Source organism: Sceloporus occidentalis, unplaced genomic scaffold, assembly GCF_023333645.1.
Source record: "Sceloporus occidentalis isolate IW3139 unplaced genomic scaffold, rSceOcc1.0.p SCAF_147, whole genome shotgun sequence".
NCBI lineage: Eukaryota > Metazoa > Chordata > Lepidosauria > Squamata > Phrynosomatidae > Sceloporus > Sceloporus occidentalis.
In genome coordinates, this window is record NW_028317127.1 from 1,171,703 (window position 1) to 1,183,881 (window position 12,179).

General features: G+C 35.0%; 1 protein-coding gene across 1 annotated transcript in view; it reads right to left on the reverse strand.

Annotated features, from left to right (window-relative positions):
• The window catches only part of LOC149280798 (nuclear receptor subfamily 5 group A member 2-like), a 36,648-nt gene extending 24,979 nt beyond the window's left edge, over positions 1 to 11,669 (reverse strand). The window contains exons 1-4 of the mRNA XM_089500079.1: positions 11,588 to 11,669; positions 7,393 to 7,511; positions 5,778 to 5,919; positions 2,008 to 2,654 (exon numbers count right to left, since the gene is read on the reverse strand). Of these exons, the coding sequence (XP_089356205.1) occupies positions 2,008 to 2,654; positions 5,778 to 5,919; positions 7,393 to 7,511; positions 11,588 to 11,669 (990 nt within the window). The remainder of the gene's footprint in view (positions 1 to 2,007; positions 2,655 to 5,777; positions 5,920 to 7,392; positions 7,512 to 11,587) is intronic.
• Between the last annotated feature and the right edge of the window lie 510 nt (positions 11,670 to 12,179).

Genomic DNA, 12,179 nt, shown 5'->3' on the forward strand with positions numbered 1-12,179 from the left:
ATATTAAAATTGTGTTACTTTAAAGTGTTACTATATAGCAAGGGAGAGTTTAATAATAAAAAGGTAATAAAAAGTCTATAAATATTTTAAGATGTATGATGTTAGTGGCACATTCAAGGAGTTAATCTTGCCAAAAAAAAAATCACAATATCAACCAGTTCACTTTTATAAATATAAATAAATACTTGAATGTGCGATAGTATTAAAAACAACCTGACATACAGAGGCTTGTATCTGTTAGGGAAAAAATACACACATCAACACACAGCAGATCCTCACTGTCCAAGGCAAGTGGCTGGAAAAATTACTGCTGTTTTTTAACAACTGGCAGGGAAGTCGTACAATTCAGTCGCTTGTACAATAGGCACACTGCTGTGTCTGCTCTGTGTTCTCGGTAATTGAAAGAACAGACCTGAACGCTCCTTTCATCAAGTCCGTTAGAAACATTTCCTGCTTTTATAACTTAAAAAAAACTTTAAAAAAAAAAAGATAATTCAAGCTACCTAATTATATGTGACGTGTTAGCCTAAATAATTAAACATCCTTTCAACGCCGCTGCGGAAAATCCTGACCCATGGGGTCACCAAAGTGTATTTTCAATAACTCCGATGAGTTTATAAGTGTACTTTGGAAGAATGAGTCAAGGTGTAATTTGGGTTATGGAAACTAAAGGCACAGTTTGAGGTTGGACCTAATTTCAATGCTGTGACCTATGTGCTGGGACAGTGTAGTCTTGTTTGATGTACCCAGGGTAAAGTCACACTTTGAAGCTTGAGCTTGCTAAATATGAGCAGGTAATATCTACATGTCTCAAAAACACCTGATCTCTTTTCCTGATTTGTATGCAATATTATTTTGTTTTTTATTTGTTTATTCATGCTGATCCAAAAAATACATGTTTTTAAAGTCCTCCCCCATATTTCTTCACCTTTGTAAATCATTTTAAGATTGGTCGTATCATTTGCAATCGGAAACAGATAAAAAGTGCTCCATCAAGGGGAGTGCACATGGAAAAATAAATATTTTGTCCTTGAAAATGAAATGTGGTGTTCTCTATAGTAATTAAATGTATTATTGAAGAACAGAGTGTTTTGTACATTATGGGTAAGCTGGTGTGAACTAGAAGCAAATAAATAGACCTCTTCCATGTCAGCACCCTTGCATGGGATAAGCCTATGGCTATCCTGAATACAAAAAAAATCAAGGACCAATTAAGGTACGTTTTTACACCAAGAATAATAGTCTAGTTAGATGGGCCGAATGGTTCTGATCTGCCATCACATCTATGTTTTTGTAGGTTTACTCACGATGACCTGGTATTTGCAGAATAAGTCTGGCTCACCTCGTAGATAGACTAGGCGATGAGGACAGGAGCTAGACTTGGCTTGACTTGCCTACCTGAAGTTTTGTATCTCACTTTTCCAATAAAGTTTGTTTATCTGCTGGCCTGCTGTCATGTGATATTTGGTTGATATTCCGTACTGAAACACCACAATGAGTTTACTGTTTATGGCAGGACCAATTAAATCCTGTTGTTTCGAATCAAGTCCCTATATATCGTGATTAGGCAGACGGTCTATCTGAGAAGATAATACTGAGACATTCCGTTGTTCACAACAAAGCTGTTTTATAAGAAAGCAGTATTTGGGTCTAGTGAATTTGGATACGATAAAATAACTAAATTAGATTTGTGTTGCAAATACATGGTTGGCACAAACATTATATTATATGAAAAATCTAACTTGTTTAACAGAAAACATAATATTTTTTAAAGTTTAAAAGTCATATTACCATTTATACTGGTAATATGACTTTTAAACTTTAAAAATATTATGTCAGATATCCTGACCTACAATACATACAGCTAGTAGTAAATGTTATACCAAAAAATGGTTTAACCCATATAAGCATATATTCTGCCGCATCACATTCTTAGAGGTATAAATGTTTTATCGGAAAACAGAAATGCAATAATATAAACAAGCTCTTGTGAGTTGTCTGTCCTACCTTAAGTTCTCTGAAGAAGATGCTACTTCTTGCCCATTCAACAATGGAAAACAGCGTTTGGTCGGCCATTTTGCACATGAGTCCAAATGTATTGAGTTTATCGTGTTTGCTTCTGTTGGCCTGCTCCTGTTGTAAATAAGACATGATCTTCCCTTGGACCTGGGGCTCATCTGGCTCACATTTCAACAGTTCCACAATAAGGTGCGGGATGTTTGAAGGAGAACTTGACTGATAACTGTCCATGTAGGAGTATCCCATGATGGACTCCGGGGAACTAGTATAAGGATCTGGGTACTCTGATTTAATTGCACGACTGGGGAAATGCCCATAGGTCTGATACCCCTGTAGGCTACCATGAGGTGGCATTGCCATGCTGATAGGTGAAGTTACGAAGGGGCTTCTGTCATAGTCTGATGGGGGCAGGGCAGCATGGTTTAGAGGTAGACCCTTGGAGGCTGAGTGGATGTTTTGAATAGCAGATGAAATAGTTAGGTCCGTGGGAATAGCTTGGATGACCTGACTCATTGCTTCTAATTTGAGTCCATTTGCTCTAATTAAAGCCTTTTTCTGCTGCTTGAGAGCACGATCCCTCTTGTACATTGGCCCAAACTTGTTTCTGCCTCCACGCATCCGATCTGCCCGTACGGCTGTGGAACAAAGAAATGTCTAAAATTAGAGTTGTCTCTAGAGTTTGTATTATCTCACATAATCACCGTGGTGTAGTGTTGGGGAAAAAAAACCTTCTACAGATTCTCAGTTTCCCAATATTCTTGAATGACACCAAAATGGAGATATTTTAAACAACCTGGTTGAAAGACACATCGTATGAGTTTGCAAGACTCTGTTAGTTGAATATGGCTGCTTGACATTAAGCAAAACAGAAGAAAATTAAGTGAACAATTAATTTTACTGCCGATGTCAACAAGGTGACTTGGAATGCAAAAGCTAAGTCTAAATCTAGCGGGGGGGGGGGGGAAAGTGGCTTCTCTATTGTGCTTACCAACTAAGTTAGCTTTTAAATTGTAGTCTCTGCATTATTTACAATTTGGTTACTTAGTGCTATTTTTTCATTACTTAAAGAACCTGTATTGTCAAAATATTATTAAACGTCATTCCAAAAACAGTGTTTCTGATATTTCAAAATTATGATTTGCATGATGATATATATAAAAGCCTATTAAAAATAGTTTTAACTAACTTTGACGCCTATGATTTCACGCTATTACATCTATGATGTTATGATGAACGGGAAAAAAATGTTTATTCAAATGTTCATAAATTCAATTTAGGCATTTTAATACACTGCATTAAGAATAGGAACCGAAGTAATTCTAAAAAGTAACGTGTTACGGTATTTTAATATAGCTTCAATGGTTTTTGTTTTTAATATTTTACAATTACCATATACAATCTCAAAAACACCTTTTTTTTTAATTTTATTTTTTTATTAACTGGTACAAAAATATCCTCCTAATTCATAAATTATTCTGCTACATTCTGGCTTGAGAAGCAGTTCAAGGGATTTATATGTACTGTATATATGTATGCATGCACCACTATTCTGTCTACTTGGCATTTTAACAGAAGAACAAATTTTAGTTTGTTATTGCCACAGCTTCTAAAAAAGAAAGATATTCAGTTTTAGGAATAATTAAAAATAAATGTGCTTGAGCTGCAGCCAGGGGGGTGATTTTAATGGGGATTGTCACAGCGGTGCGTTTTGTTGCGGTGAACTTTTAATGGGATAACTGGTGACACAGAGCCCACCTTGGCCACTGGCTCTTATGCAAAGGAGAGATTATAACACTATTAAAAATGCATGGGGATATCGGATACATATCTAGCATAAAGAAATCTGCAATTAGTCACTAATTTATAGATGGCAACATATGTTTAATGGGGCTATAAGCTATGTATACAGAGTCATTTTATTATGAAATATAAGAGGTTAATTTAAAATTGCTGTACATATAACAATAATGTAAGAACTTGCAGAAGGATTGATATAAGAAAAATGTGGCTTAACACACAAGCATTAAGTACTTGGGGGGAGAGAGATGTTTGTTCATATTGGTACATTAGGCAAGGAGAGCCCGATTCATACCTTAAATGTGACCATGAACAACCAAACCATATCAAAAGTCACGATACTGTCATAGCTGTCTTTTCATAGAACACAATACAAATTTCTAGGCACATTAAGTTCTACTTTCTTGGGGAAACCATAGGACCAGTTTGCTAGTTTGTCTTTCTGAACCAGCATGTCTTAACATGTGTTAATCTCATTGTTAATTTTGTATATTGCCAGTTTTTTTAATTATAAACACCCATCAGGTAGAAACCTAAAGGGAAAGGCCTTGTCCTGCTACCACCATGCTTTGTATCTGATTTCTCAACCTTGAGCAGTTCGGTCCGTCCTGTGTTTGTCACTTGGTCTTACTATATGGGTTGTAAGCGGTGCGGCTCCCATCTGTCCCTGAATCCCAAAAAGGCCCAGCTGGACTACAGATAAGAGGTGCGGAGGGTAGTTGTGTGCAGGAACATTTGTGCCTTAGGGTTAACTTATCATAGCACGGTGCTCCTCGTGTCTCAATATTGACAGATCTCTACTCCTCTATCAACAGGTAAGTGTGGGAGCGCAGTGACATAAAGTGGCAGGATGCCACAGGTTTTTAAGACCACGGGCCCCACAACACCTAACTACATAGCAGCACACTAGCCAGTCTTCACAACATCTGTTTGACCCATGTGTTGCTCTCTGCGTGCTTACACATTTCGTCACTACTATTATCAGTAGTCCAGTGTGTGTGCAAGCGTGTCACTTATTCCGCTTCTCGCATTCTGCTGTTTCTTTTCCTCTGACTACTGTTTAGCCTACACTTTTCCTGTCATATTCTCTCCTAACATAGTTGACCTCTATTCCTGCGCTGCCCCGTTCTTTCCTGCAGTTGTCTCGTTTTCTTTTTTTTTTCACTACCTGTGTCTGCCAGCTCACCTCCCGCTGCCTTCTTTTCCTCTCGCTCCGAGAGAAGAGATTATACTCAAGACAAATTTACTTGGCAGGGTGAGCATTTTAAGGCCTACCACCAGCCAAAAAGCCTTCAGACATCTGCATCAACAAAATGTTGGATATGATTTTATATATCATCCGAAGAATTATAATACAGCACAAGGTTGTGTGTTAATTTTTACCATGATGTCTGAAATTCCTACATTAATTAGACGCAGAAAAAGATCGGCATGTTAAAAAGTCCTGAAGAGAAAACCCAGTGCACTCTCACATTTCCCTGTCTGCCTCGTTTATTTTTCTTTTCATGCTTGCTATATGCTATTCTTTTCACATCTGGAAACTTAGAAATGTGTACTAAGCTTTTTAATTGCTAAAACCAGAAAAAAAGATAGACAACAAAAAGTAAAAGATTTTAAACTTCAGAAATTATCATCACAAAATATACAAGAGAGCCTTAATTGTAGCTCGAATAAATGCATACCATCCCTACAAAAATAAATTCAAAATAATATTTCCTATAATCTGTGATTAACCCAAGTATAGGTGGCTGGTGACCGACTCTCTTCACCCAGCCTCTGCACTCCTTCTTTTTCTCGGTGATGTCTTGCCAGAGTTCTTGTTATGATGTTTTATAAGCAACAGTTCGAAGAATCAACTTCATGAACATACTTTGTCATGAAAATAAGGTACTTATTTTAAGTCAATGAATCCAGAATCAAGTGCTAAGGTTAGAGTCCTAACCCAACTGTTGTTCTCTTACCTTCTAGTTTCATTCCCACACTCAGACACTTCTGGAACCTGCAGTACGGACATCTCTTCCTCTGGGTTTTATCAATCTGGCAGGTCTGATTTTCAATACAAGTGTATCTTTTATTGTTCTGGACTGTACGCTTGAAGAAACCCTAAACAGATAACAAAGATTTAAAGCAGTCGGCAGATACGCTTAACCCTTTGTAGTATGAAATGCTGAACCATGATTGTCGATAGGACACATTTCTTTTCATAAGATAAACATGCACACTTTGCTCATAGGTGAGATTTAAACATGTTCCTCCCGTTAGTAAACACTAGATCAAGCATAGTCCGTTCTGTTGTGGTTGCCATTTGTCCATTTTGATCCTAGCATACCCTGACCTCAGAGACATGGCACAGTCATAAGAACACGTTGGTCCTACAGGAGAAAGAGCCTTTCAGGAAACAGTACAGGCACAAATAGTGAAAGTACAGATTTTAGTTCTCCTAAAGTCCCTTTTGATATTAGCGGAGCTTACTTTAGGTTTTGTAATCACTGTTTACCTTCTGTACCAAAGAGCTGAGCACTGAATTGTTTGCATTACATTTCATACCCGTACCTTTGAACTTTCCAAAATATTAACCCACAAAATGTCTATGGAGAAACTCATCACAGCAGAGAAGTTATGATGGAAGCTTTGGTTTACAGGGAAAAAAGCATTCTCAAATGAGTGACATTTTTGCAAGCAAGTTGACTATAAAATATTGCAAAAAAAAATTCCCACAAGCTAAATGTAATATTAAAAAAATAATTGCAGGGCACAGAGGTGCACCTACACAATAAGTGTATTTGAAAATGGGGTTGAAATAAGAGTATGCTTCTGAATGTATAAGTCATCGCGCACATACTTAGACAACTTAGTGTTTTAATTTAATAATATATTTAAAAGGGTGATTATTTCATATACAATATAACTCGTTTGGGATAGGGAAGTGTTATGCCATCTACCATCATGATTTATGCAACAACAAGTGTGGCTAACAACTTCTATCCACTTAATACTTTATACTAATTATAATGGTTTGCAAAAATGCAAGGTGACAATGATAAAATAAGCAAATCCTAAAAATGCACTCTGTTTTGGGGGTAGAATATATCTATTAATATATTTTAATTATTCACATAAAATGTAGCTTTGTTCCATTTGTCTTTATTTTGTCCAGAAAATGATAGATCAGATATGTGCATGCAGAGTACACCGATGGAATTTATAAAATGAAAGAAATCGATATTAGACATGTTTAAAAAAAACAACCTACAAGATTATAAAATAAATGTATTCCTTCTATAAATATTTTGGCAAATATTGCACTTTTTATAGACTAAAATAAGCTTATGCCTATATTCACATACATTGTGTGTCATAAAATATCTCTTTTTTCAATAGTAAAGTACCTTAAAAAAATAAACACTTGTGTTTAAATGGTAAAAATACAATGTATATATATATATATATATATATATATATATATATATATATATATATATATATATATATTATACCTTGATTATAATAGTTTGAAATTCCAGTATTACTAAAGAATACAACTGGCCAAAGCACTGGATAGTATCAGTTACCCACCTTACAGCTCTCGCAGGTAAGCAGCCCATAGTGATATCCAGACACCTTGTCCCCACAGACAGGACACAGCTCCTCCAGGTCATCATCATAAGAGTAACCCATCATCTTAAATTGGTTAACTGCAGAAAGAGGTAAAAAGATCAAAACAGTGGGTTATGATTACAAGAATACCAGCAACAAAGAGTACTACTTGTTCCCAAGTAGACTAATAATGCAAAGAATCCACATATGTATATCTATCTATCTATCTATCTATCTATATTTATCACTAAAGGCTTCATTGGGAATTATTTGTATGAAATACTTATGCACTGGAAAAACTGTTATTTTATTTTAAAAAATCTGTAATTTTTTTTTATTAGGAACTGTACAAACGTAAACATTTATTTTGTATGCACAGTGTAAACATATATTCTTTCTTCTATCTTGCTAGTCATTTATTATAATCATTATTTATTCTTCCTCACTTAGTACAATATTTTCAACTTTTTTTATAACAAATTAAAAAAAGCGCACCTAAAGCATAAAAGCATAATGACGGTCCTAAGTCATTTTTTTTAAAACTGTATTTTCCACAGAAACCCAGAACCATTTACGTGTTAAATGTAGGTAGGGATCAGTTCAAGTTAGCCTTACATGTCAGTCCCTTTTCACACGAAGTTCAGTTTAAACATTTTCATGCTTGGCACAGACAGCTATATTGGTTATCTCCATCAGCATTACATACTTGCGGCATTAATATAAATTCCCCTTGGAAACATAACTTTGGGTTGTCTATTAAAGGCTCCTTCTAAACAATCCATCACATTTGCTATACAATGACCTCAAATTGTCACATAACAAATACAGAAGAATTAATGTTAACCAGAAAACGTTAATTAATGTGTCCTTTGCCTCGGTCTGATGGATATATATACATAAAAAAAGTTTGCCATCTGCCTAATGGACAACAACAAATCAGAGGTCATATATTTATATATATATATATATATATAAAATCACTTGGTATATGTAAACATAATCCATATATATTTATATGGATTAAGGTTACATATAGCAAGTGATTTTCTTACATATATATATGACCTCTGATTTGTTGTTGTCCATTAGGCAGATGGCAAACTTTTTTTATGTAAACGTAATCCATATATATATATATATATATATATATATATATATATATATATATATATATATATAGATTAAGGTTGCATATAGAAAGTGATTTTCATATATGTATTTATAGAAGTATATATATATATATATATATATATATGTAAAACTTAAATGAGTACAGATAGGCAGATATACAGACAAGATGGAAATAACAATGTTTAAAGCGAGAGAATGCACCTATGTATTATATGTTTGCATTACTTGGACATAAAGCTGCAGTAAAATATCACATATAATATTTATTCATGTATGGATTCATTATAAATTGTGCAGATAGTTAAAAGGTTAATCATACATATGGTTTCATTAGGGTATAAAATCTATTTTTGCTACACTAAACTATATAGGATTTCTCATTGAAGAGTTCCTGTCTTCAGCATTAATAGTCTGTTTACTTCCCGATGATCTGCTGGTAGAAAATCATTTAAAAGCCCTGCAAGCTTAGCCGGTTCAGAAATGAATATGGCTATAAGAGAAGTCTGTGCCCCGCACAAATTAACTTTACCTTTTACGGCTGTTCTTTTTTATATGGCATAGGCTGCATTCTGATGTCACATAATATTTTTCTTTTAATTTCTACTTTATCAACAATAATTACAAACAATGAAACCATTGCTTCCAAACATATATCAACATAAAAAATGTTGCTTTATAGCACTAGTAAACAAGATATTTAAGAGTAAATAAACTGTGACTCCCCGTAGGGTTAATAGTCTGGACATACTCAGGGAATAACCCATCTCTATTCATATATTTCAAACTTATACTAAAAAGAACTTCATCCAGAGTTGGATAACATCCATTTACTAATGCATACTTTGATTTCTTTCCATGCGCACGTCAAACTCCAGTGTCTGTCAGTCTCTCTATAGCCTTAATAGACTGTAAGCTTTTGAGACAAATGCATGTTAACGTTTCTCATCAAAGCTATATTTCCACTGTCTGGTTTTGTGTTACGTATTCTCAGGAATGTACTGCCTTCCAAAAACGTGTAAAGTGTACTCTACTTTTATAAATCTTTCCACTGAATTATATATATATATATATATATATATATATTTATATTTATATATATGTATGTATATAAAACAAGAAAATATATGTTGCAAATTTATCTTTAAGGCATTAAAAAAGTTAATCTATGTTGACTGCATCTATACCAAGTTCAAGGGAGTAATATAGCTTTTGGTTACTCTACACTTTTATAACTACATGTCCATACTAATGTACGTGTTTTTTCATTTTCAAAACCAGCGAATATTTAAACTTAGTATTCTTAACTTATTGTTGAGTAGCATACACCATTTTACCAAAAGAGTATTTTTTTTTCAAATTTTATATATCACATAATGCCACCAATTGAAATTACCTATCGTTTTTAAAGTACTCAAAATAAAAATAATAGATAATTCCCATAGAAAATCCACTGGATTTGGTATTAGCTTAAGGCACCGCATTAACTTTGTAATATAAAGTAGAAATACTTTAGTTTTATTTTTCAGTTGGTTTATCCAACTAAAAAACAATATATTTGATATATTGATGTAAGGGTAATAAATATGTTTAATTTGTAGTATAATAAAAAACAAATTAACTTTTTTGCAGTCCAAAAGAAAGAAAGTTAATTTTAAACTTTATTTAGAAGCAGTACCTTGACTGAATACTTTACTGTGGCTAACAAGTCAGAGTGAATTGACTTGATTGCAAATTCTACATTAGTTTCTATGAAAATTGTATTTTTCGTTTTAATTTTGCTCAAAGTCTCCTTCAATTACATATTTAATTAACCCCCAAAAATTGTTTTAAAATCACAAAAATTTGATCTGATTATTTTGCGTCTTAGCACACAGCTCTTCAAAAAAGTAATAGAAACCAGATTTGGAACTGCTGTTCCTAAAGTTAAAAAAATTAAATAAAACCTAAAAATCCAGTTACTTTGATATATTTGTTTTAGCAAGTAATCAAGACTACAGAAAATGTTGGCTTTAATTCTCTTTTCTCTGATTCCAGATATCGCCTGCTACTTGTATATATACACACTACATATATCTATGTATATATATATATATATGCAATACCTTTTTACAAAATTGGTTGATTTTAAAAATTAAGGCAATGTTTTTAACAAAGTAGAAGTAAAAAATACTGTATATTCTACAGAGTACTGAAATACTGGCCATTTATCTTCAATATTTTTTTACAGTTCTCCACTGACAAAAAGCCAACAAGCGGTATATATTTCATAAAAGAAACAACCTAAAGAGCACTTATATACAACAACATATACTTAATATTACAATATTAAAGTACATTGCATTAATTATGCACACAAAAAAATAATGTATATTATTATATATATATAGTGAACTTCTATGTGTCTGATTTCAATATACAATGCGTGTGTAAATGTACACGTCTATAGATAAAACCCAAAATACATGAATCTGATGTGAAAAAAAAATATGTAGAATTGAGGCAGATGCACTTTGCAGGCTCCCTTGTATTTAGGAATAAAGTGGCTTCTCCTTGTGCAGGCGCCATGTATGACAGATGTATGACCCCTGAGATCATCCGCTGGAATACGCTGTCATCTTCCTATATATCCCCATATACTGGAACATCCTGCAAATCCTCTATAGGAAGTGGGGATGGGGAGGCAGAGAGATCGCACGTGTGCGCTATACATTCTACATACATACCAGTCACCTGCATGACATGCATGTGTACATATGTGCTGTCACAAGAATACATTTCGTCCCCTAGGCAAAATATATGTAGTAGACATATGTGGTAAATTCAGTTATACAGGTATATATATATATATATATATATTTTAGTGGTTTTCCATATGAAGTTTGAAGCCTATAGCCATCTCGCAATGTTTACGTTGAAAGTATAATGTCACTTTTAGGGTATATATTAGACTTTATATAGCAGCCGGGATCTTACAGGGGAGCACAGCTCGTATAGGGATGGTATAGGAGCGAGTAAAGCGCATAGGGGCACATCTGTCACTTACCCTGCATGTTCTCCGGCATTTGCCCCTGCTCTCCGTGCGACCTCGATAGTCCCAGGGATTCCGACTCCACTTTTGGCAGCATGGCTCGGGCAGGAAGAGGCTCCCGGGTACCTCCACCTGGGGTACACAGAAGGACTAGGATCAGACCCCAGCACTGAGGGTAACAGGGCGCCTTCTAGGGAGGGGTAAATGTTCTGGGTGGGTATGGATTGGGGTTATTGCAGGATAAAGTAAGCGGCTCTTCTTGAAGTTCGGTTGGGGCTTCCTCTGAACCTATGCAGTGGTACCTAATCTCGCAGAAAGTCTACTTGGTGCTTAAACGGGACTGAGATGGTCCATTCGTGTCGGATCAGAGCTCCTCTTGGGGGGTTAGTGTGAAGGACTGGTGTGCAAGGTTCTTCTCGCTTTGAGATACTCAGTACCACTATCTGTGCCAGGGAGGAGCTGAAGGGTCAGGGGGTAATTCTCTGGCCAGTACCTCCTGCCTCTCCTCCCAGTCCGTCTATGATCGCGGCTGACACTGTGAAGGCTCTCTCTTCTCTGATCTCTACACTGGAGCGCACTGGGGGCTGGCTCTGGTCTCCGGCCCGCC